Source organism: Bos grunniens, chromosome 20 (genome assembly GCF_055505025.1).
Source record: "Bos grunniens cultivar Pamir isolate PY7600 chromosome 20, Bosgru_T2T1.0, whole genome shotgun sequence".
NCBI classification, from domain to species: domain Eukaryota; kingdom Metazoa; phylum Chordata; class Mammalia; order Artiodactyla; family Bovidae; genus Bos; species Bos grunniens.
The window spans coordinates 2,549,033-2,574,435 of record NC_141184.1 but is presented as its reverse complement, the minus strand read 5'-3'; the positions used below and the strand labels follow the sequence as shown (position 1 = coordinate 2,574,435).

The window sequence follows — 25,403 nt, the reverse complement described above, 5'->3', positions numbered from 1 at the left end:
CAGTCAGCCTGCCGCCGTTCCTGAGTCCTGCAGACCGTCTTGGCCTCCACCCCTAGGGGCATCTCCTGGCGGGAGAGCACCCAGATCACACTCCCCTCTGGGTGAGCGAGGGGACAAAGGAGAGCACCCTCACCACTCCCTGCCTGCATCCTTCCAGCCCCTGGAGGCTAGCCGCCCCTTCCTCTCCACAGAGCACGACCCACAACCCCCTCTCCATCTCCTCGTACGCTCCCTGGGAACTCTGACCTGCAGCGGGTTCGACACTAAATCCCAGCGTCTCTAAACTGATCACCGTCTTCTCTCAGTTTCCCATGCTCGTCTGTGGAGCTGGTGTCTGCTCTGCGCGGCCATGGTGACGATGCAGGTAAAGTGGTCATCATGACACTTCCTGCCCGTCAAGAGTCGAGCTGTTCAAAGTTGTTTGCTGTTCAGTCGCTCAGTCGTGTCCGACTCTGCGACCCCATGGGCTGCAGCATGCCAGGCTGCCCTGTCCTTCACCAACTCCCGGAGTTTGCTCAAACCCAGTGCATTGAGTCAGTGATGCCATCCAAGCATCCCATCCTCTGCCATCCCTTCTCCTCCTGCCTTCAATCTTTCCCAGCATCAGGGTCTTTTCCAATGAGTCAGTTCTTCCAATCAGGGGGCCAAAGGACTGGAGCTCCAGCTTCAGCATCAGTCCTTCCAATGAATCCTTTAGGATTGACTTGTTTGATCTCCTTGATGTCCAAGAAACTCCCAAAATGCATCCGTTATTAACCCCTGCACATACAACGGGGTGATGGCTGGAGCAGCTCGTCACTGGGAAGGGTCGACTTCTCCCCCAGCGATGAGCTGAGCTTTTCGTGCTCTGTCTTGTAAACCAGGATGCAAAGTGTGTGTGCGCGTGTGTGCTTTGTTTCGTTTAGGTTTCACCACGTGATAGCCATGGGGAGCTCAAGATGACAGGATATGGTGATATGACTTAACATTTTTAAAAGCCCTCCCTGGCAGCCTTTACCATCCAACAGCCAGACAGGAGGTCAAATGGCTTGTCCAGTGACCCAGGTAAGAGCAGATGGCGGATGGGACCAGGGTGGGCATTGAGCAAAGGGCCAGACACGGCATTAGGCAGACAGGTTGGACGTGCTGGACATGCTGGGCCAGGGCCAGAGGGACATGCTGATGGACAGGCTACAGGGTGCAGGAAAGAAGCAGCCTCTTGGATTTTAGCTGGGCACTGGGGAGATGGTGCCCTGTTCATTTCAGAGGGGAGGCAGGGTGGGGGGCAGTTTGAGACAGAGGCGCTCAGCAATTCCCCTGGACACTCTGGGTTTGGAATGTCGGTCAGACACCCCGCAGAGGCAGGGCAGACGTGAGTGAGTGAGGCTGGGCGCGAGGTGATGCTTGGAGTCACGTGTGCACTGAGGCCACTGGCAGTCATCAGGGGACCAGGGCGCCTGGAGGGCTGTAGCCAGACGGAAGACGACCCGAGGATCATCCCGGTCGGGAGGAGCCGGTGGAGTCAATTGGAAGAGATGGCCAGTGAGCGGGAAGGGGCAACAGGAAAGGAAGCCGTTCCAGAACCCCAAGGCAGAGCGCTCCCAGCTCCCGGCACGTGGGATGCTGGCTGGGCCCGTGGGCAGAGGCTGAAAAGGGGGACGGAGGGGAGCACCCGCGTGTGGATCTGCAGAAGTGGGGGCCTCGGTGGGCTCAGCAGGAGCAGGCCACGGGGAGAGGGGAGGGACGCAGCCTCATCCTGGGGAACTCGGGCCGGAGAACAGAAGTGGGAAGCGAACCCCGGGTGGTGTCGGTTTTGAGATGTTTTGAACGAAGACACGGGATCTGAGACAGCAAGGTATTTATTTAAGTTTCAGAAGGGAGACATTAGAACACGTCTGCATGCAGATGAAAATTGTCCAGGAGAGAGAGAAAATAAACAAACCAGGTAACACAGAAAAAGAAAAAACAAGCCATCCACAGAAGAGCCACCGTGAGACAGAAGGCGAGCACAGGAGGCCTGGCAGGAAGGAAGCCTCCATCTGGCCTTGGCACAGGGTCACAGGCCACAGGACGGGTCCCAGGCTCGGGGTTCAGGGGCTGAGCTTAGGGCTTGGGGTTAGGGGCCAGTGGGGAGGGAGGAGGTTGAAGTGGCCGCATCCATGGAGTGTGGATCCACGAGGAGGCACACTCCATGTGCTGGGCTTCCATGTCGGTGGGGGCACACGGCAGCGGCCCCAGGTTCTGGGGACCCCCGCGGCAGCCTCGACCCCAAGCACACTCTTCCTTGCTTCTCACATGTCCCTGGTCGGGCGGCTAGATTTCCAGATGCAAGCGGGATCCCCGTAGGTCCGAACTCTTGCTGAGAGTCCCGAAGACATCCGATCCCACCAGCCTCACGGGGTCCTGCGGACGATGGGCGTGAAGAGCAGAAACTGAGGGTCACCTTCTCCTCAGTCCCTCCACCGGCCCCTCCCCACCGACAACTCACTGGCTACGGGCACACAGAGCCCTGGTGACACCCCAGGAATTCAGGAATGAGAGGCTTGTCTGCTGGGCTCTGTGACAACCTCACAGACACGGGGTCCGGTCTGGGCCAGCCTGGACCAACCTATCCTTGGGCTTGCTCGTCAGAACTCCAGACGTCAGCAGGGCACCTCCATTTTCCTTGCAGGGTGACATCCCAGGCGTGTGGTCCCTGTAAATTCTGAGGCTTCCTGTGACTTTGGGGGGACATGTCCTCTGTACCCACCCACCCAGGAGGCGGAGCAGACAGGTGGAGGGCCCTGGGCCTCGGGCAGCACGAAGCCCAGACGCCCTGCCCTAGCGCACGATTCCAGGGAGAGGAAATGCCCCCAGCATCTCAGCCCATCTTCTGCTTGAACGTCTTTCTGTGGTAGAAAAAACATGCCAACCGGTGTGATCGCTGAGGCTCCTGTTCTAGCCTCGTTTTACCTGTTGGGAGGTAAGGTCATCGTTGTTTGCCAGGATACAGGTCATGACACAAACTGAGTCGGTGGAAGTCAGCATCTAAAACAGAGGATGGAAAATAGTGTGCTGCCCAGGCGACGGTAAGTGTATTTTCGTAAAATCTTTTTGAGTCACAAATGCTTGTGTGAGCGTATATGTGTCTGTGCACTTCATGCATTTGAATCTTGTGCCACGGGGTTAGTCCGTGCTTTGTACTCGTAAGAAAGAAAAACAGGTGGAAGTCCGTGGTTCTAAACGATGCCCGTCGCCTTGTCCCCATCTACGACGTCACGGAGGCGGGGAGCAGGCAAAAGTCATAACCCAACCTGGGCTCCAAAACTCAAGGCAACGCACTTTCGGTCTCTCAGCTCATGTTTTGTTGTGACTGTTGAGTGAACAATAGCCACAAGTGCCAATGATCAGAAAAATCACACAGAGAAGGACTTTCAGAACAAACGCAGTGAGGGAGAGGAGTGGAAAAGACAGCGCTTTAAAGGAAATTATAATAAACTCGGCATCAAACACGACATCCTAAAGCAGTCAGCGCTGGCGTGCCTGTTGCTCTGTGGGCTCACTGCCCAGCCCAGGACCATCGGGCACCTCTCTGCACCCACCCTGATGGCTGCATTGGTCCTAGTGGGCGCCTGGTGCTTGTCCTGAAGGGAACGGGGCCCCATCATACAAATAAGGGGCAGGAAGACATTCTCCAAGCTGCCCAGTGATCCCGTGCCGCTTAACCTTTTGCAAAAGCTCTCTTTTAAAAAATTCATTTCAGAGCCAAAACGTTGACTTGTATCACTTCAATTTAGAAAGTGAGGGAAGCCACGGGGCTTTTATCAGAGACCCGAGCCTGCTGACACACGTCAGGTCTGGGGATAGAGGGGGCCTGGCCACACTCACGGGGAGGATCGCACTACAGGTGCACAGAGACCCCCTCAGGACACGCCTCCAGTGGGGTCCGGGTGTGGAGGCCCTGAGGAAGCACACCCTTGGGTCCAAGTGTGTCCCGGAGGTTGCTTTTCACCTCAAGGAGCACATGGATGGGAAGCGCTTTACTTCGCCTTTCCCAAAGTCTCACCAGAGGTGCTGCCCGTCTTGGCCCCACCCCCGCGTGGCGTGCATGTGATTTCCGTGTGTCGTTCCTGCTGGTCTGTGCTCCCGTCCGTGGTGGGCTGCGGTGGATGCGTGACGACACGTTTTGCACCTTCCTGGGACTGCAGGGTAGCCGTCTGCCTGCCGTGAAGCCGGGCAGCTCCCAGACTCCCCGCCCAGCTGGGGGATGGGCATCTCTCCCTGTCCGAGGCGGGGACAGAGGGTCCCCTAACCACCTTACTGGGGAGGTGCAGGTGTCTATATGCTTCTCCCTCTTAGGACCATAGATGGTTCCGTGCAAGTGCCTGGCCTCGGTGGTAACAGACAAGGCTCCCGGCAGGGCTGGGCCCAGGGGCACTCGGCGTAGCAGCCGCCCTAACTCTGGGCATAGAAATGCCTCCCAGTGCACGGGCCCCTCTAACCCGAGAAAGGCTGGGCTTCTGCCCCCCAAGACTTCCATCTCTGCTCCCCAACCCATCCTAGGCACGCACCCCACTCCCACGCTGGCTGTCTTCTTCCCACATTTGTTCTCAAGAGTATAAAAACCCACTTCAGTCTTCAGCCATCCCAGAGCTGACTGTGACTCATGCTAAGATGAAGGAGGCTGCCGACACCTTCGAGGGCGGTTGGTTGGCTCGAGGGGCTTTGCTCTCCACAGCAGGAGGGGACGCCTGGGCTGCGCACAGGTCCGCCACAGAGGGGAAGCCCCTGAGCAGAAGACTCAGGCTTGTTAGATTCGATGGGAAGGTCTCTGCTCCTCTCTCAGCTCTAGCACCTGGGCGTCAGTGAACACTCAGCCGTTGAGCTCGTTTGGTGACAGTCAGCGTCTTTCTCTCTCAAAGCAGATGGAGTGGAGTCCCGCTCCACACCTCAGCACCTTTCACAGAACCACAGGCTCCCTCATCACCCTGTGGTCCTCAGAGCCGAAAGGACAGCAGCCTAGGAGATGTTGAGTTTGGTTTGAAGTGGAGAGTTCATTCTCTACTAAGGACGTTTGGACATTTGGCAGTGAACTGCCATCTGGAATACAGACAGCGAGAAACCATCTAACCCGGATGCCCCTGTGGAGCCCCTGGGGATGGGTATCTGCCTGCAGTTGAGGACTGGGTGGGCCAAGCTCGCAGAGTGAGGAGCGCCAGGGAAAGCAGATCCCAGGCACAGACGAGCCCACAGGAAAAATTCACTGGCAGGACCCACCGAGCTTTGGAGGAAACACTGCATTCTCCCTTACGGGTGAAAGCTGTTTGCCACTGACAAGAGCCGAAGCTGGAGTCAGGGAGCTTTAGTCACCCCCAAACTTGGGTCCTTGGGGATCCTCCTGTGACAGGAAGCTGGTCACTGACACGCCCTTCACTGTAAGATCACAAGATTATACACTCTTCGATGACACCCTTGGGGTCCCATGCTGGCTCAGTTGGTAAAGAATCTGCCTGCAATCTGTGAGACTTGGATTCCATCCTGTGGGTCAGGAAAACCCCCTGGAGAAGGAAATGGTAGCCCACTCCAGTGTTCTTACCTGGAAAATCCCATGGACAGAGGAGCCTGGCTGGCTGCAGTCCACGGGGTCGCAAAGAATCAGACACAGCTTAGCGACTGAACACACACAGAGGCTACCCTATCACGATAGTACCATCGGCCTGCTCCGAATAAGATTACCTAAGCCTCACTATTTGATTGATAGAGAACGTTCATTGATAGGAAGGATCAATTAATCTCTCTGAATTGAGGAATGGCTCATCTTTCATTTGCTATGGTGTATTATTTAAAAAACAATATTCGTAAAGCTTCAACATTCAGTTCCTACTCTGTTTTGAGGACACCCATGTTGGACACATCCCTAGAGATGAGAAAGAAAGAAATAGCTATTCCTTACTCTGTAGGGACCTAAGTTTAGCATCAGATGTGAAAATCATGACATGCAATCTCTGCTAGAGAGATAAAAGCTGGACCACATGCCGAATGGTATTCATGGCAAATGTGATCTTCAGAGGGGCTGTGGCATTTCCTGCGAACCCGGGGATGTGCTTCTCTGACGTGGAAGTCAGCATGATGAGCAACAAAACCATGCTTTGCTCCCCTGCCTTCACACGGTCTCAATATCGGCGGTTATCAGCCACCTGGCTTCTTTAAACCAAGCGTTACCCTGCTCCACGTACAGACACTGCCCCAGTGCCTGGAGAGTCTGCCCATACAGACAGCCGTTCACAAGTCCCCAGACCCCTGTGCTAAAAATAAGTGCACGGGGTATACGCCTTTCCTCTGGACTTCGCCCAACTGTGCACACACACTTACCTACATTCCTCCGTGTGCATAAATAACTGATGTTCTCTGCTGGCTCCTCTGGTTTTCAGCCCTGGGACAACTTTTCTTCCCGCCAACGCCCCCCTGCACATAGCTGTCTGCCCCCAGACACCCATTAATTGACTGCAAACACAACTTTATTGCAAAATGACTGCAGCTTTATTAAGCAACTGGATTTACAGGCAATAACATAATCAATATAACATTAATATAGCACATAATTAACTAAGATTTCCACAAGGTCCTGCCTGTATCCTGAAATATACAAAAGTTAATTGTTTTCACCGAAGGCATGAACCAGAAGGGCTGGAAACCGCACTTGGAGGAACAGAGTCCCCAGTTGTTCTTGTTCTTAGAGCATCTCATCTGATACACAGAGGGACCAATCCAAAAGCCACAGGAATGCTGTATCTCTGAGAACTCCCCAAAGACACCCCTCCCAGGCCCCGGGGGCAGGGGACAGCCCTCATGCCACCAATTAATGCTCTCTTGATGGACTAAGATGCTAAAGGCAAGTAGCAAATTGCATTTAATGTTCTCGCCACCAGCAGAAAGAGGGCCTACCACCGCAGGCTCGTGGAAAGTTACCATAGAACGTGCCGTGTCTGCTGAAAATGGCGGGGACTGGGTCCTCCAAGAAGGAGACCAGCCAATGTGTCCCCAGAGTCCCGTAATGGTGTTTAAAACGCAGGGACACCCCCGCCTGCTCCTGCCCCCCCCAACCCCGACCCAGAAAGCCAAGTACTAGGGAGGGAGACACGATGGGGGCACTCTGGGCAGCCGCAGCCATGGACCTTCGGAAGAGAAGCCCCGCGGATGAGGACACATCCTCGGGAAGGAGCTCGCTAACTGGCTGGCTGAGCACACCCCTCCCCGAGCTCAGCCTCCCCAGGGAGCCCTGCCTCCTGCTCTCCTTCCAGTACCTTGGAACTGGCTGCTGGAACATTCCGATCCCTGCACGAACCTGAGCCGCTTCACCAGAATGGAGTGTCTGATTTCAAGCGAAGTGGCCGAAGTCGTGGGTAGCTCCGGGATGTCCTTAAGCCACTGGGCACAAAGAGCTACTCCACAGCCTCACGGTCAGGACGCCCCTCTTACAGGGACGGCTGGCCCCACGGGCAGGGCCCTCCGCGGAGATGGTCTCTGTCCAGATGGAACACGAGGCCCCCGGAGGTCGGCACGGGCTGTCTCGCAGGGAACAGGTCACTTGGGACATGCTTAGGTCAGAAGCCCAGGATCCAGCTGGAAACAGAATCATCGCTCCTAGGGGCGAATTTTAGCAGGTTCTAGTAAATTCTCCTTGAGGGTCTCCGGGTTTCAGGACAGAGGACAAGGCCGTCCATTTAGGGGCGACCTGGAAGCTGGGGTGAGCGAGCCAGGTCCTGTGGTGGAGAGGCACCCGCACCCCGGTCAGCGTGCCCCCTCCTCGTCGTCCCTGCAGGACCCCCGCTTCTTGTCCCGAAACACCTGCTGGCCACCGCGGCCCCCTCCCTGGGAACATCTCCCTTTTCTCCATCCACAGGAGGACTTGTGGGTCCTTAGAAAGCTCACTGCAACCTGGCGGGCTCACATTTCTACCTGCAGATGTAGGATCTTTGTGCCCGAGGGAGTCTACAAGTCTCATGAACGTGAGACAAACCCAGCTGGGGCTGTAAAGCAGGAGGGAGAGGGAGAGGGGGGAGGGGGACAGGGAAGAGGGAGGAGGGGGACAGGAGAAGGGAGGAGGGGGAGGAGGGGGAGGGAGGAGGAAGAGAGAGGAGGTAGAGGCAGGGAGGAGGGGGAATGTGGGGGGGAAGGAGGAGGGAGAGGGAGGAGGAGGAAGGGATGAGGAGGGGGAGGAGCATAGGATCTCCATGCGCGGGGCAGGCAGCAGGGACAACCGAGATGATGAACTGCTCCCCGAGTCCTCAGAGCCGTAGGCGCCCTGGCTGACACGGAACACGATGTCTGCATCCGCGGGAAGCCAGGTCCTCTTCCCACAGACAAAGTGTGGGAAATTACATGCCAGCTTGTCGTATTTGGGCATAAAAAGACACTAAGAAAAATAGCCTCGCCTCCTGATGACAGAAAAATGACAACCAGATTCTGAAATGCCTCGGCTCCGGGAGGATGGGCTCCATCCCCAGGGGTGAGCGAAGGATCTGGGGGCCACAGAGGTCTCTGATGGAACGGGGAAGTTCTACCACGTGGCAGCACACATCATGTGACCGTCCCCAGACGCGGGGCTCTGACAACGGGGGTGCAGGGGCTCGGAAGGAGCCTGGAAACCTCTCCATCCTGTTCTGGCAGCCAGCGTCATGGGAACCCTGGGCTTCTGGGGCGATTCCTGACCCCAGGCCTGCACCCCTAAAATTAAGAAAATAATAACTCCCCCCTTCCCTATTATCACACGTAAATTACACTGTCCGCAGGCAGCAGTCATTCCCTAAATGTCAGGAATCGTTGTTTAGTCCCTCAGTCATGTCTGACTCTTGAGACCCCGTTGACCGTAGCCCACCAGGCTCCTCTGTCCACGGGATTCTCCAGGCAAGAATACTGGAATGGGTTGCCATGTCCTTCTCCAGGGGATCTTCCCGACCCAGGGATCAAACCCGCGTCTCCTGCATTGCAGGCTTCTTAACCACCGAGCCAGGGAGCTCCAAGCGTCAGGAATGAACACTCATCCTAATTTAGGCCGAGATGATAATGTTTGTGTCCATGAGCTCTCATCCCACACTCTATGCCCGCGTGTGCGTGCGGCTCACATGCCCAGACCGGAGGGCACCCTGGAGTCGCCCCTCGAGGCTGTGTGCTGGGCAGGTGGGTGTTAACTACCCGAGACGTGAATCGCGTTTACCATCACACGGGGCCGCAGCTCACTGGCTCCTGGCTCACCAAAATGAACGTGACGTCAGCACGTCCTTCCGTCAGTGGACGTCCAGAGAGCATCTTCCGCAGCTCAGCCGCGGGGGACCGTCACCCCTAACAGGTCAGCAGTGACAGCGACCTGCCCTGAGATCTCCTCACCTCTCCTTCCGAGACCACATGTTCCTAACACGGGAAAGGCATCATTACGGATCAGATCCTCCCCGAGATGTGGAAGCGGAAGACGTGCGGCGATACCTGTGGCGTGACGAGCAGTTCTGCAACTCTGGGAAGACGGAGTTGCCGTCAGAGGGAAGGGATGCTGCAGGAGGGTTTTTTAAAGCCCAGAGGGATGCCTGCACATCAAAAGCTCTCCAAAATGAGCAGTTGACTCTCATCATTGCAAATAGATTAGAAACATGTGTATCGAGTCCATTCCCTTAAAATGATGGCTGGGTGTTCCCAAATGAAGAGCATTTGGACACCTCAAACTTTCTAAAAATATTTGGGGTTCAAAGTAAGCCTTTTAGGGAAAACCAAAGCCACATGTTTCTGATCCACTTATACTTAGCTTATCAAAATGTTGTTTGTTTTTTAACAGCTATTTGATGCCTGGGAAGGTCTTGAGCATCTTCCTTATAGCTTAATTTGTTTTTCTTTCTTAGAAATGGGAAGAAGTATTTCCCAGGAGAAAACAACTTTAGTCCTTAAAGATGAGGCTGGTCTCCAACTTGGCTGAGACATTCTTTCCTATCTTTACATTTAGGTGTGGGTAAGAAGGGAGAGAAAACAATGCCAGAGATATAAGAGATGCAGGTTCGCACCCTGGGTGGGGAAGATTTCCCGGAGAAGGAAAGGGCAACCCACTCGTGTTCTTGCCTGGGAAAGCTCATGAACAGAGGAGCCTGGTGAGCTCCAGTCCATGGGGTTGCAAAGAACTGGACACGACTGAAGCGACATGGCCCATGGCAAGAAAGGAGGGAAAACACACAGCCAAGTGGGTGCTCGGATTCAAGACTCGTGCCCTAAAGAGGGTGCTGTAGTTGGCTCCCCGCCCTGAGGGTGGAAGCCGGCTGTGGGCCGCACCCAGCTTTCCTCGGATGACGCTGCCCACAGTGGTTCGTCCCTCCTGGAGCCGGAGGGACAGGGACAACAGTTTCCCATCAGGCGCCCGCAGCCTCGCTGTTCACCAGAGGAGGCGGCCTCACCCCTGTATGCATCTGGCTATGACTGGAGCAACTGTCGTCTACTTTTTGATTCTCGACTGTATGACAAGTGAAAGAGAAAACGCCGTCCACACGTACAGGTTGATGTCGGGCATGGCGAACCCGCGACGCTCGGAACTGGGGGAGATCCTGGAAGGAAGCGTCTGGAGAGACTGCTGGTGTGACGGATGTGGGACCCACCGGGGACGGGCAACATTTCACCACTTCCTTTTTCACTTCTGGGAGTTGATGCATGGCCCCGCCGGCCATGGGCTCGGCAGGATGTCAGGGAAGGTCCGCTTTCCCCGGGCAGCTCAGCACAGACGTCAGCAAGGCGTGTGGAACCCCGGGGCTGGCCCAGAGGCAGAGCTCGCACTGCGCGATGCACCACCCCCCCACCCCAGAGAACGCAGACGACTCTGCCCACCGAAAACGGGTCTGTGTGCTCCTGCAGAGCTTAGACCCTTGCAGCTCAGGATCAGTGAGGCAGGAGAGGTGACCCTCCAGCTGATTCTTTAATGGGAAGGGATTGAGTGCAGCTTGGGATCCACGCTATGGTCCTCCAGGTGTAGGCTCCACCTGGCTTTCAGAATGACCGTGACTTAAAATGCAAAAGACCAGCCCCGCCCCCCATCACCTGCTGAAACAGGAGCCGGCCGGAGCTGCTGGGAAACAGGCATCTGAACACCTTTCCCTGAGGGGCGGGTGTGACAGGTATTGGGAAAGGAGGCTTGGGGAGGAACCCGGGGTGAGGGAAACACGTGGGTCTGGGTTTTCATCTCTGTGAGTTTACCTCTCTCAACCTCTGCCTCTCACTGTCTGCCTGTCTCTCTCACACACACACCCCACCCTGGGCACTCTTGGGTCCCACTCACCGCCTCTGCTCCCGAGTTCACCCATTGGCTTCATCTGGACACTGGGAGGTGGCGCCCCCAGGCCCTGACCCCCACCGGTGTCCTCATGCGCAACCAGCAAGGGGTGCCTGGCGTGCAGCTCTGTTGGGGGGCCCCCACCCACCTGTCGCCTGCACGCGTTCGCTGTCGATGAGACCTGAGTACTCAGAGTGATGTGGAACCCCAGGAGGGACTGCTAGAGTCCTCAGGGGACAGGATCCTGCTAAGCCAGCCGGGTACGTTCTAGAGACGACGTCTCTGCAGAAGCGTCTGTGGCATCTACAGGAGCCCAGAGTCACAGCAATCTGTTCTTCCGTGGAGGAAACCTATTTATCTTCCCTCCCAATCCTCAGCATTTTATGACTTTTATCATGACATCAGGCGGTCCGCCTTCACCTCTGCGCTTTTTTTTTTTTCCATAAATAAGTTGAGTCGGCTGTGGTCAATTTGACAAACTCCATCCCGACACAGAGCTGAGCATGAAAAGCAGACATCACACAGCCTCAAAACAGACGAAGAGGAGGATGAAGCTCATCAAACTGTTCTAGAAAAGTCAGAGGACCTGGGGACTATACGGGCTTCCCAGGCGGTGCTTGTGCTAAAGAACCCGCCTGCCAATGCAGGAGACCTAAGAGATGCAGGTTTAACCCTGGGTCAGGAAGATCCCCTGGAGGAGGACACAGCAACCCACTCCAGCATTCTTGCCTGGAGAATCCCACAGACAAAGGAGCCTGGCGGACTACAGTCCATGGGGTCACCAAGAGTCGGGCATGACTGAGCAACCCAGCATGGGGACCACACATCCACCCTCGTGCGGAGATCCGTGTAGAATCGCCGACAACAACGTCCGGTGCCAAGGACAGAGCGTACCAGGGACAAGTCCTAATTAGGCAGGAAGTAGGCTTAAAATATCCTTTAAATGTGCTAAGTGAGGGGAGGCATTTGCAACCTCATCAGAATGTAGGGGTCAATCCGTGTGATGAAAGAGTATTAATTTATATCTGGGCCCGGGGAGGGGCGCTGAGGACATAGGAGAAAGATCTGTGCACATGGCTTGTTCACACGTGACGTGCACACACATGCCAAGGTGGAGCACACACGAGGCCGACCCATCTAGAGCTGCCGGAGGCCCCTTTGGGCTGGAGCCTGGACACGCAGCCCAGACTGGGCTGTGAGAGCGTCAGACCGTGGGCCTCAACCAGGGCCCCGCTTTCAGGCTCAGAGCGGGGAACCAGCCACTCCATCAGAGCTTGTTATTATAAGACATCCCAGCCACGTGTCTGCCCAGGGGTGGGTCTGTTTAGAAGGCATACGTATATCCATTTATAAACAAACAAATAAATCAATAAAATTGTGAAAGAGAATAGGAAGGAAAAAAAAAAAGAAAATCTTTCCAGAAACTTGACCTCTCCCTGCACATCCTCCCCTGAAACCCCATGTTTTCAATTATGCCACACTGAATCCACAGTGATGCTAATATGTTTGCATTGCTGGCTCTCATATTGTGTTTCTTTTTTTTTTCCACTACTCACCCCAGGATAGCAAAGTCAAAAATATACCATCCCGAGCAACAGGACACATCTGCGGTGGATCCACACAGAAGCAATTAATTTCCTGGTGGTATTTTTACACTGGGGGCCTGGTGCAGGCCCCCATTATACAAACAAAAACTCCAGACAGCCCTGCTGCCTGATAAAAAATAAATCAGATTGCAGAAGGGCTGTTTGGCCCAGGACTGCTACAGGCAATGACTTGTAATGAGGCGTCCCGACACTAATTACGAAGCTTATTAAAGACAATTGTCCAACTTGTTCTAAGTGTAACCTATAATCACTCAGAAGAAGGCAGACACCCAGAAGCCACCGCTGGCAGCCCCTTGCTCTGCAGAGTGGACGACGAGGCACGGCCGGGGTGTGGCCCGCATCTCAGAAATGGTAGGATTGTCTCTGGTGGATTGTTCAGGATAAATGTGTCAGACCAGGCAGGTGAAACCCACCACGGCTGGGCCATAAGTCACCCACCAGGACCTCCCTCCCCTCAGACACCTGCCAGAGGAGGGTCCGGAGACCCACCCAGCTAAACACATCGCCCACACCGTGTTTTCCCTGTTATTTAGTCTAAACCTTTCTCCAAGGTTGCAAAAGCAATATTTCAATGTACTCTTTCAGGAGGGGGAAGGGGAAAACGAAAAAGATTAATAAAGATGTTAGGAGGATGGAGTGCGGCGAGACTTGTTTAATTATTCCCACAGGACAGCCCTAGCGATCTGCTGACACTTAGCCCCGACCTGGCAAATCCTCAGTAAATATTAATATATCAACTCAAACAGGGGCCGTTGTTTGATTGGTTCATGGAGCTGGGAGAGATTCGCCACGGCGGTGAAAGAGGGCTGCACAGAGGGGAGGAGACGCACAGCTTTGATTCCACCTTCTGCTCCACACATGAGCTGGGAGCCCCAACAAACTGGCAAGGCCGCTGGGTCACCAGGGCTGCAGAGCGACACTGTAGATGCCTTCGCTTCCCTTTGTACAGCCTGCTGGAATAATCCCAAAACCACAGAGGCAAGAGATGAGAACGGAGGAGCAGGCAGGCGGGCACACGAGAAACCGTGCTTGATTATCTGCGAGGCTGGAAATTTTAATAACGCGGAGGTCCACCCTGGGCTCCATCCATGTCCCCAGGCACCTTGACCTCCTGGACAAGGGCTCTCGGGAGGGGAACCCATCACCGCCTGCTGCACTCTGGGGCCCAGGTCCACACAACCCCAAAGGAATAGCCAAGCACGGAAAAGGCCGGTTTTGACCAAGCATTTGCTAAAGGACAGAAAAAAAAAAATTGCCGCCTGCTTTTTTTAATCTGGCTGTTATATGGTTGGCGGTGGTGGTATTTTTGGAGTTTCTCTTTTCCTTGCCTCAAATTCAGATAGCTGTTATTGACACATCCTCTCATAAATATTCCGAGATTCCTAATGGCTGGATGTTTGCCCTGGGCCCAGGAGGCCTCAGAAGTTCTCCGGTGTAAGAAAGGGGGCTGGTGGGGCCACATTTGGCTTTCAGATGTACTGTGCCCGCAGAGTTAATGCGTGATTAATTTTATTCATAAAAATGTTAATCACTTCATTGTGAGATCTTCTTAGCATTCAGCGCAGCCCGCACCTTTTTTAATTTCTGGTGCCCACCATCTCACAGATGTATTTAATATTTTCAGACACTGCCACAGCGATTGGAGGACCCGGCAATTAAGCATACATTTAAAATTCAGTAACAAGCCAGGCACAGCAGCGACAAACAAGCAAGCAGGACAGAGGCAGGGAGGACAGGCTGCAAGTGACCAGCTCGCCTAGCCCCACCCTTCGCGGCTGCCCCCGCCCCCCCAAGCCCTGGCCAGCCTGAGCCCCTCCCCGAGCAGAGGAACCCCGGCGGCATCATCCCATCGGAAAGGGCAGCTTCAAGTAGAAGGAATTAAGAATAAAAGCCCTTCGGTTTAGAAGACATAAACCATCTCAGTGTCATTCCCACCACCGCAGGAGACCCTGGGGACGGTGGGGACCGTGGGGCGGGGGCAGGGGTGCCTGGGTGCGCCGCCCCCACCCCAGCCCCCTGTGCGGCCGAGCCATTGTGTCCCTGCATTGAGCCAGTGCTCAGGACGCTGGATAAATGGATTAGGGGATCAGAGACACCCGTGGCGTCTTCAGAAACCAAACAGCAGCCGCAGAAAGGGCTGCCCTTGCGCCCGCCTGAGGAGGCGGGCAGGGGGTGCTGGTGAGGGCGGGGAGCGGCAGCCCTGAGGCCCAGCAACCCCAGGGACCTCCCTCCCTGGGCTGCCAGCCGCCCGCCCCCCTGCTGCCAGCTCAGGCCCCCCTCCTCCTCTGACCTCCCGCTTAAGGCAGTTCCAGAATATTAGGCCACTCCTGGGGCCCTCTGGGTCCTCTGCCCCAGGGTGACTTGCAGGGCCCCTGGGCCTGCTCCTCTACAGAACATGAGATAAATAAAGTGGTGTGAAGGCTGCTGGATTTTAAAGATGAATCTATGGATCATATTTGTTGACACGTTCTCCTCCACCGAAAAAAGAAACACTTTTTATTTGAAAAGGAAGTAAAATACTTCTGGGGTCTCTAAAAGCACTGTGCAGCCAGGTTGGCCAGGCCCTCTGACCCCCGCACTCCCCCCAGGGGGGCCCGTGTTCAGACGTCTGTCCTGGGAGGGAGAGGGGACATGTCCAGCTTCAGGAGCTGGGCCAGCGATCCCTGGGGGAGGACCTTCTGAGGTCTGGCACCTGGGAGCTAAGACTAGGGCGGGGCCCCAGGCGGACCTGCAGGCTCCTGTCCCCAGCAGAGCCCTGAGCTCCGTGGAGAGACCAGTCACCAACCCCCCCCAGGGCCCTAGGTGGATGGCCCCGCCCAGGAGGCCCTTCCCGGGGCCCGGTTCCTTCCACGTACACTCAGGGGACCCCTCGAGGTGGTGGGGTGCAGTCACCACCCCAGGCTTCACCCGCTCTACCTCCCAGCTGTGCCCCCTGGCCACCTAACCCTGGAGTCACCAACCGCCACCCCCCCACACACCCCCAACCCAAACCTGGAGCCGCATCCTGCGGGGGGCAGTGGTGGAGAGGTGAGGCAGGAGGCTCCCTGGGGCCTGGCGCCTCACGGGCCCACAAGGCACAGGCTGCGTGCTCAGTGGCGGGTACCAGAGCCTTCTCTGTCTGGCTTTCGGTGGTCCCAGGAAGCCTGAGTGCCTGGCCGACTTGCATCCCTGCGCTGGGGCCTCAGTGGTCCAGGCCCCGAGCAGAGAGCGCCGGAGGCTGGTCAGGCCTTCCAAGGCCCTGCCGTCTGTGTACCCCAAACCTGTGCTACGCTGCCCCCACCAGCAACCCTCCCTGGACTTGGCTTCCTTTCCCCCTTTCCCCGCCTCCAGTTCGGATGCCCCAGAGGCAAAACCCTGCTCCTACTGGTCACAGGTAGCCCCGTCACTTTCGCCAGCGCGTTCAGCAGCCCCAGCCTGACCCTGCTTCGGCTACCTGGCAACCTCGGGACGGCTGGTACGGGGAAGGGAAGGGAACCCCAGGGCCAGGACCAGAAAGAGGGTTCGGCTCAGGAGGGAGGCTCAGGCCCCCCAAGGCCCCAGCATCTGGGGAAAGGACCAGGGCCCATCCTGACCTCACTGTCTCCTTCTCCCCCCTCCTCCTCTGGCTTCCGAGCGTCCTGGCCGAGTCCCATCGACAAGGACAACTGAAACTTTATAGGGCATGATTCATCGGGTGGCGGCCCCTTGGAGTCACAGTGAGTATTACATTAATCAGTGTCAGGCCACTAAAACCAAGATATGAATATGAATTCTCTGTATCGCAGGCGAAATAAATGTGCTGGTGGTGAATATAATTGATCGGGGGAGGGAGGGAAGGAAGGGTGGTGGGAACGATCTCAGAGACTAGCGGGTCATCGGTTCAGACACGGCTGGCAACCCGCTCCCCAAGTCCTCAAACCAGGAATGGGGAGAGGGGGCTGGTCTAGAAGACCACACCTGGGACATCTCCCAATACCGCTGCCGGTCCGCAGCAGAGAGGAGGTCTCGGAACCAGATGTGTTCTTTCTTCTCTTCCCTCAAATAAGACCCAAGGAAGACAGAAGTGCGCTGTTCAGACTTGGCAGGGGGGTCCTTTCTGTGGGAAGCCCGGTGCCTGCGGAGGAGGGAGGACAAGTCGCCAGCCTTCACCCAGCGGATGTCCGTCACCCTTACACAGTCAGGTTGGGTCTCCTGATAAGACAACTGTCAGCCTACAAAACTGTGCTGGGCAGGGGTGGGAGGAAGGCAGGAGAGAGAGCCTCTGCACACACAGAAAGTTCCAGAAACACTTCCACTTTTGCTTTAAAGCCAAGGCGCTTTCCAGGTCCGCTCCCAGGTATTTCAGGGCCTCCCTGTGGGCACCGCACACCCTTGGCGTGCACGCCCTTAGGTGGCTGCAGGCACTGGAGAGATGTAAACAAATACCACACAAAGGACAAAAATGCCTTTCAACGCGCGATTAAAAATTCATGTCCAGCTCTTCACTGGAGGAAAAAAATAACTCTGAGGCTGGCGATCTGATTTCTTTGGTGGGAGCTTCGGTCCCCAGGAGGGGAGCACAGACCCTCCAGACTTCTGGCCACAGGCTTCTGACGCCTCGGAAGCCCCTGGTGAGCACAGTGTGGCCCGGGGTCCCAAGTGTACTGGAGAAAAATGAAGAATGGAAAGCTGGGTTGAAAGCAGAGTTGCAGGCATGGACCAGCCTCTTAGACTGTTGGGAGGCTAGGGGTGAAAGGGCGGAGCTGGGCCAGGAACAGAGGATTCCCGGGCCCACCCGAGTCCCACCTGCAGCCTCCCAGAGGCGATCAGGAGTCTCCGCAAACGCCTTGCCCACCTGGAGAGCAAGCTGGCTGTGGGCTGGGAGCTCCAACCCTCATCAGAGGAGCAGAGCGCGCCTCCTCCAATGTTGGTAGGTGCGCCCCCTCCCCAGACACAGAATTAGATACCCTGGTTCCCAGAGATCAAGGCGCGGGCCCAAGGCTCTGCCCAAGGACTCTGGACTGAGAGCCGAGGGCCCGTCTCACCCCTCAAGTCCTAGCAAGGAGGACAGGTCAGAGCTCCTCTGCCGATTCACAAAGCCCAGTGGGGATTCCTGGCAAAGGCCGGAGGGGATTCCTGGCTCAACAACCCACCGCCCACCCCCCACCAACCCCATGCCAGCAGCCTACCCAGGAAGCCCAGCACCGCAAGCCCCCCTCCATTTCAAACAACCAGGCGGCGCTCTAGAACACAGAGAAAGCCCTCCATTATCATTCGAGCCTGTCGCCCACAGCAGAGCCCCAAAGCCAAGGAGGACCCCCAGGAAGGACACCTCCATCAGCCCCCCATCCCGCCCGCAACCCATAGAGGGCGCCTCGAGCACGTCGGTTGGGACCGGACGCGGCTCCACCGCGGCGGCCCCTCGGCTCCGAGGCCCGGCCCCCGGCCGCCCCTCTGCTCCCCACCCAGGCACTCCCCCACCCCCGCACGTGTGTTCGCCCCTTCGGGCTCCTTCCAGCCTGGGGGACCCGGCGGAAACCTCTTCCTTTAGACTGATGGGGGCTGGGGGCGCGCTGGAGAAGGACGCGGGCGCCGGGGCCGGGGAGCCAGAGGTGTGCACGCCCCGTTCGTTCGCTGAGCCAGCGCCCCTTCCGCCGCCGCAGAGGAACGGCACCCCGCCTGTTCCGTCCCCTCAGCCGCGATCCTCGCCGAGGAAAGTAGCCCCCGGGGACAGCGGGTCCTGGAGGGCTCCAGGACGAATATGGAGGCTGGGCTGGGGGTCGGAAATGTCCAGCTCGGCACCAGGGACTCGGCCTTGGCCCCAGGCGGACGGCTAACCCCGCGGCCTCCCTCCATCCTCGCGGGCGGTTTTATAAACGTTTGCTTTCTCAGCGCTAACGAATTCAATGCCGAGTGTCCGGCACCCTCTGGAAGCGCAGGTTGCGCGCCCTGCTCTGAGCGCCCCAGTCCTGACCGCTGCGGTCCCCGCAGGCGCCTGGCCGGCTCTCAGCCGCGCGTCCACGCTCCACCCGCTTTGTCTCCTACCATCGCTCCGGCTGCCTCCCAAGCGCGGCGGCCATCTGGGCGATACTGGCTCCTCGGCTCCCTGGGTGTGCCCAGGGCAGGGCGCCTGGGTTTAAAGGGGCGTCCCATGGAGACCAAAGCCCGCTGCCCTCTTTGTCACTGTCCCACCCCGCCGCCATTATAGCAGCCCCCTTGCTCAAGCCCAGAGAACTACCTAGCTGCATCCCTGGCCTGTCAGCAGGAGTGTTTAAAAAAAAAAGAAACTTCCAATTTATCCGAGTGTGATTTAGCCAAATAACTAAAAAATAAACTGAAAGCAAAATTTCATACTCCATTATGTCCTCATTCTACCCACGAAACACCCCGACGCCGCAGTGCACCGCTCAGACAACTGGTTATAAATTGATTTCAAATAGAAGTTCTCCTTTGGGGACAGGATTGAAAATTCTTTTCATTCCCCCCGGCCCATCGTTTCCCACTTAAAAAAAAAAAAAAATCGTTTTATAAACTGCCTAAAACCGAACTCATTTATGTCCTGAGAAAGGCATGCCCAGATAAATCTGTAAGAGTTGCAAGGAACTGAACTGCCAACCAGAAACTGCCCTGGTAACAACATTATCAAATTCAACAACAGCGGAAAGGCTGAGAAACACCGGCCTTCAGGGGCGGAAACTCCCCAGGAGCCCCTTTCCCCAGGCAGGGGGAGTAGAAGCCCCCTGCCAGGATTTCGGATTCCAGGGTTGAGGACGCCCGCGGCGACGCCCAGCCACACACAGCAGCAGGAGCAGGGGCCACCATTTCGCTTAGTTTATTAGACAAAAATATATGATTTAGACAAGTTCGCTGACGCGCTATTTACAATCTGAAATCACTCTATATACAGGAAGGGGCGGGGGCGGGGGGGGGAAGACACAAGCACGTGGTGGGGGCATTTACCGAACCGATAGTCACCCGGAGCACGGTGACAGCCACCGAGCCTCGGGCACAGGCCGGCCGGGCTGCCTGGATGCGGAGCTCGGGTCGGAGGAGCCCCTTTCTGCAGAAAGCGATGGATGGGAGTCCTCGACTTCGTGGCCAGATCTGTCCTTTGCACCGGTCTGAAATTTTTGTCTTAATTCCTCCCTCATCCCTTCCCTCCCAAAGATCTCCCCCCTCCCCCCGGGGAAAATCAGAGACGACCCTGGATCAGGCCGACGGGAGCGCTGCTAGAATCCGCGGCGTCCCTTCCTGCGTGGCCAGCGAGCTGCAGGGGTGGGGGGGGGGGGGGGGGGTGGGAAACAGCGAGACAAGAACAGCGCTGTCAGTGGACGGAAGCTGGAACCCGGCCGGAGGACTCTGCCCACCGAGAGCCCGGGGAGGGGGCGCGGGGTCGCCGGCCCGGCGCGGCTCCCGGCTCGGGAGAAACTCGGGTGGACTCCGCCAGCCGGCTGGGGTGCCGCGGGGCTGGCGGGCCAGGGCGCGCGCGCGCGCGGTCCACACGGGCTGCCCGACCCCGATACCGCCCCCCACCCCTCACCCCCAGCCCAGCAGTAAAGGCCCACGGGCACTCACTTGTCGCGCACTGGCTGGAAGGGCGACTTCAACTGCTGCGCCGGCGAGTCCGGTCTGGGGAGGAGGTCTCTCTCTGGGAGGGAGGGGGAGACACCGAGCTTAGGACCCAGACGCGGGAGGGGTGCTGAGGAGGGGCGCTGGGCCTCCCCCCTCCCCGCCCCTGGAAAGTGCCTCCAGAAACACCCCCGACCCCCAGGGCAAGCCAGTGAGTGAGCAAGGCTCTCTCGGGGAGCCGAGTGCCTTGGTCTCCCTCCTCTACTTCAGACAGGAATCGTGGCTCAATCCCAGCCCAGTGGCCACTGGGTCTCACCCTCCGGGGCAGTCAGTGCCCCCAGCCAACGCCCCTCCTGGCCGGTGATGCCCTCCACGCCATCCTCCCCGGGCTAGTGCTCCCCTATACATCGCCTTCCCCCCGCCTCGGTGCTCCCCTCTACCCCCCCCCCACTGGGCCACTGATCCCCTCCACCACCCCACCCCTGAGTTAGTGCTCCCCTTGCCCCAGCCCCCTCCCCGGCTAGTGCTCCCCTCCGCTCCAGGCTCGCCTGGTTCCCAGATTCCTGGCCTGGGGCGGGGCGGATGCCCCTGGGTGCCATACCTGGGAGCGAGGGGCTGCTACGGGCCGAGGCCTTGTCGCCGTGGAGCACCCCCGCGGCCACGGGGACCGGTGGCTGCGGCGGGGGCGGCGCCGACAGGTGCGGGCCGTGCGGCGCGCCCACGCCCAGGAAGGAGCGCACGTTAAGCAGCGAGCCCTGTGCGAGGAATGCGCCGTTGGTCCAGTTGGAGAACTTGCCGATGTGGCAGGTGTACAGTCCGTGGCTGGGCAGGAAGGCGGGGTGCTGCAGCGGCGAGCCCGCGGGGGGCCCGTGCGCGCCGCCGGGGTGGCCGGAAGGCGGCGGCGGCGAGGCCTTGGGCGCACCGTCGGGGCTGGTGGCCGTCTCGGCCAGCGACCAGATCTTGGGCTTGCTGTTCGGCGCGCCCTGCAGGCCGCCCGCCGCCGCAGCGCCAGGGCTCAGCAGGCGCGTGCTGCCGGGCTCCGGGAGCTCCTTGGCCAAGCCCAGGGGCGAGTCTGGGGGCTTGAGTGCGTCGGAGGCCATCAGCGGCGAGCCCTGGTCTCGCGCGAGGGCCGTGGGCGCGTCGGGCTCGCGCGGCGCCTCGGCTTTGTCCTCCTCGTCCTCGTTGCTCTGGTCGCCGTCGTGCTCGTCGATATCGATGCTCTCCAGGTCGATCTCTTCGTCGTCCTCAGCCTTCTCCGGGTCCCCCTCGGTGTCGCTTCCGAAGAGAGCGCCGTCCTCCTGGTCCTTGCTGCGCGCGCCCCACGTCACCTTGTTCTCCTTCTTGAGGCGCCGGCGCGCGTTGGCGAACCAGGTGGAGACCTGCGTGAGGGTCATCTTGGTGATGATGGCGAGCATGATCTTCTCGCCTTTGGTGGGGTAGGGGTTCTTGCGGTGCTCGTTGAGCCAGGCCTTGAGCGTGCTGGTGCTCTCCCGCGTGGCGTTCTTGGGCCGCCCGGGGTCCCCGTACTGGAACTGCCCGTAGGGGTAGTAGGCGGGAGCCGTGTGGGCCGCGAAGGTGGCGGGGTGCACCCCGGGGTTGTCCTTGAGCTCATACTGTGAACCCTGCAGCCACAAGGCCCAGCGAGGGAGGAGGGGGAAAGCGGCAGAGAGAGAGACAGAGAGACAGAGAGGTGAGTCCCCGAAACTGCGCGAGCCGGGGGCAGACAGTCCAGCCTGCTCCGGAGCAGGAAGCCTACCCTAATGCACCACCCGGGTTGGAAGAGGGGGTCAGGTCACAAACCGCCCCCAGAAGCGGCGCTTCCGCCAATCACCGAGACTTTTTTTTTTTTTTTTGGTCACTCAAGAAAAGTTCCAGAATCCTCGAAATGTGCTCCGAAGACCACAGCGGGCGCCGGGGGCCCCCAGAATTTCCCTAGGCCGCCCTTGCTGCCCCCACCCCCACCTCCCACAACCACTCCAGAAGCCTGGATTTCCAAGTTTATCTCACACTCGCTCGAGGGAAAAACCTTTTAACTGGGCTGATAAAACAGTTTCTCCAAACTCGGAGGACCGAGAGCCCAGGCCCCCCCTCCCTTCTACCCTGAGGGGGTCAAACAAAATAAACCGTCCCGGGTTTTCAGAGAATCCAAATCCGCCAGCAATTTAAAATGAAAGCATACTCCTTTTAGCTCCCAAGTTAAATCTGCATAGAATGGCTCACCCGCACTTAAAGGTCTATAGTGGGTGACGGGCAATTTAAAATTTTAATCCTGGCCGGGATCGACAACAATAACAAAAACACCGTTTGTTTTTTTTAAATACAAAAAGAAGGCTTATCCGGTAAAACATTAACGCGAGGCCCCGAGCGCCGGCTGCGCGAAGCAGAACCGCTTCCGCGGCCCCTTCTCAAGTTTGACTTTGATCAGGAGCTAGCAAGCACAAACTGTTTGCAGGCATTTAGAGGCGGTGATTTATTTGCAATCAATATTCTTTTTATCATCGGTAGTAAAACACAGCAAGTCAAATTATCCCACCAGGTTTTTTGGTAAATAACATTTTATCTTTCTAACAACCTCATTAGGCCTCATTATTACCATAAATTGCCCAGACAGACATTCACTCACAATTTTATCTTTTGACTTCCAAATCCCCCACCGTAAGGGCTTGGAAAACCTCGGCCTAGAATTCGAGTTTGGATTTAGGCTTTCTTTCCAAGAAGGGACAGGAGTCCAGGAGGAAACACAGGCACACACGCACACATACCTTTGGGGGGGGGGGGTGGATTTCTAAATAATTTGCCATTAAAACAAACAAAAAAATAAGCATCTCTGTTTCCAACCACAGTACAATAGGAGTGGGTCCTCACCGCAGGGCCCCCACCCTCCTGCGCAAACACAGGTAGGTTTCCCAAATGGCACATAACTGTATTCAAATTTTCTGTTTAAAAAAATATATATATATATTTTTTTAAAACAGAAAATCTCCATGTAAAAACTGTCGAGTTGTGTTAGCAGACGGGGACCTCCGACTCTGAGAAAGTTGCAAAAAGCAGAAGATTTCTTGGACTATTTAGTTCGGTGGTCGAAACCACACAGACAACGTTTCTCTGGCCAGATTTCGTTTTCTGCCTAATCTTTGCAAAACGTCCTTTGCACGTTTCTAATTATTTTGGTTGTAACTGTAAGGAAGACATTTCGGCCGCCTCTCTGCTGGGAATTCTCTTTGAAAGGATACCTTGTAAATCTCTCATCGCTTCCCCGGCATCCCCGCCGCCAGAACAAAATGGGAGCTGATCTTTTTCCAGAGCAACCGAGCTCAACGGCAGCTGGGGTCGCTTTCAGAGAAATAGGCTTTCTTTTCAAAACTACAAGAAAAGTTCCAGCAAAGCACGCCGGCCGTCTTGCTCCTGTACAGTTGCCGGGTGTTTATTTTCTGTCTCTTCTTCGCGGAGAGGGGAGACCTGCGGGGGGGAGGGGGGTGCCTGCAAACTGCATGACCCTGCGGCAGCAGAGCAGGAGGGGGCTGCCTCCCCGACCCCTGCGCCCGGCGTGCAGTCCCCAGCAGTCCGAAGTTTTAAACTAGACTTCGCAGGCAGACCTTAGAGAAATGGATCCCTTAGACCAACGGCCCTGCGGAGCATTCAATCTGCAGCACACTCCCCACCCCACCCCCATATCTGACACCCACTGGGACAAGAGGCTAAGAGGACAGCATTTATTTTAAGCCTAGGGACACTGTTCTTTTTAATCCTCCATTATATAACGCAAGAAGAAAAGCGCTTTTCTTTTCGGTGCAAATGAAATGAAAACTTTGACAACTTACGGAAGTCAAAGCAAACACCGTTTCAGACGCCAACAATTATTTCGCCTTTTTGTTTTTAAATTTCAAATTTGCACTCCGGCCTTGGAGACCCCCTCGGCCCGTCCGATCTCCATTGTTAGCCTTATTCTGACCGCCTCTATTTCGCTTTAAAAGGTTCCCTCGGGTGCACGGAATACAACCGCACGAGTTCTGCCCGAGAGGAGGAAAAATCGAGTCTCCGGTCCCGGCCCCAAAGCTGAAAAGGTCGCGCAGCGGGGCCCACGGCCCGGGAAGGGGCGGCCGGGCAAAGGGCCCGCCTGCCCCGCCGCGGCCGCCACCGAATCGGGGGCGTCGGGCACGAGTTTTCCCGACCTTCAGCGCGGGCCGCTGGCCCCCGGCCTGCTCCGTGGGCCTCCCTACTCCCACTGGGACCCCCCGAGCGGCCCAGGCCTCCCAACTCCCCGCTTCCCCAGGCCCACGGGCCTGGCCGTTACCCGGCCGGCCTCTCAGCGCTCCCCGCCGCCTCCGCCCCGCCGGACTGGGCCGCTCGGTCTCCCCGCCCGGGCCCCCGCCCCCTCGGCCCGGGCGCCCTGATCGCGCCACCGGAGGGCAACGCGTGAGAGCGGGCCGGGAGCACTCACCATCTGCGAGAAGAGGCTGAGGTCGGCGGCGTAGGGTAGGAAGGCGCTGTAGTTGGGCGCGCCCGCGTAGGGGCCGGCCGCCGCGTACATGCCCAGCACCGAGGTGACCGCTGCCGCCCCGGCTCCCGCGCCCAGCTCCGCCGCCCCCGGCCGGCCCGACGAGGCGGCGGCCGCGGCGGCGGCGGCGGCCGCTGCAAGAACCCCCGGGCGCTCGCCGCCGTAGGCGCCGGGCCCCGCGGCGCTCAGGTACTGCGGGTAGCCCAGCTGCGGAAAGGACATGTCCGCGGAGTCGGCGGCGGCGGCGGCGGCGGGCAAGTATCAAAGAGGCGGGGGAGGTTAGGCGCGGGGCTAGGGAAGGCGGGTGCCGGAGTGGGGGGCAGCGGGCCGCCGGCCGGGCGCGCTCGGGCCGGCCCGGAGGCGGGGGCCGGTGGCTGCTCCTCGGCCCGGTGCTCGCTGGCGCCCGGCTCCCGGCTGCGCCCGGCTCCGCGATCGCGCGCCGACTGCGGCGGCCGCCCTCCGCTCGGCGGCGCGGCTTTCAGACACAATTTGAAGTTGATGCTTTGATTGGCAT

General features: G+C 57.7%; 1 protein-coding gene across 4 annotated transcripts; it reads right to left on the bottom strand.

The window, feature by feature from the left end:
- Positions 1 to 1,822: 1,822 nt before the first annotated feature.
- IRX1 (iroquois homeobox 1) lies at positions 1,823 to 25,354 on the bottom strand. 4 transcript variants are annotated; one of them, XM_086362462.1, is made up of 4 exons: positions 24,833 to 25,354; positions 20,993 to 22,013; positions 20,398 to 20,470; positions 1,823 to 3,006 (listed from the first exon to the last, which is right to left on the bottom strand). In XM_086362462.1, exons 1-4 carry the CDS (start codon positions 25,109 to 25,111, stop codon positions 3,000 to 3,002), a joined length of 1,380 nt encoding a protein of 459 aa, XP_086218588.1. In that variant the 5' UTR covers positions 25,112 to 25,354; the 3' UTR covers positions 1,823 to 2,999. The 4 variants fall into 4 exon arrangements, with proteins under 4 accessions (XP_086218588.1, XP_086218587.1, XP_086218586.1 ...); XM_086362461.1 differs by lacking the exon at positions 1,823 to 3,006 and adding an exon at positions 6,476 to 7,602; XM_086362460.1 differs by lacking the exon at positions 1,823 to 3,006 and adding an exon at positions 19,639 to 20,089.
- Positions 25,355 to 25,403: the final 49 nt, after the last annotated feature.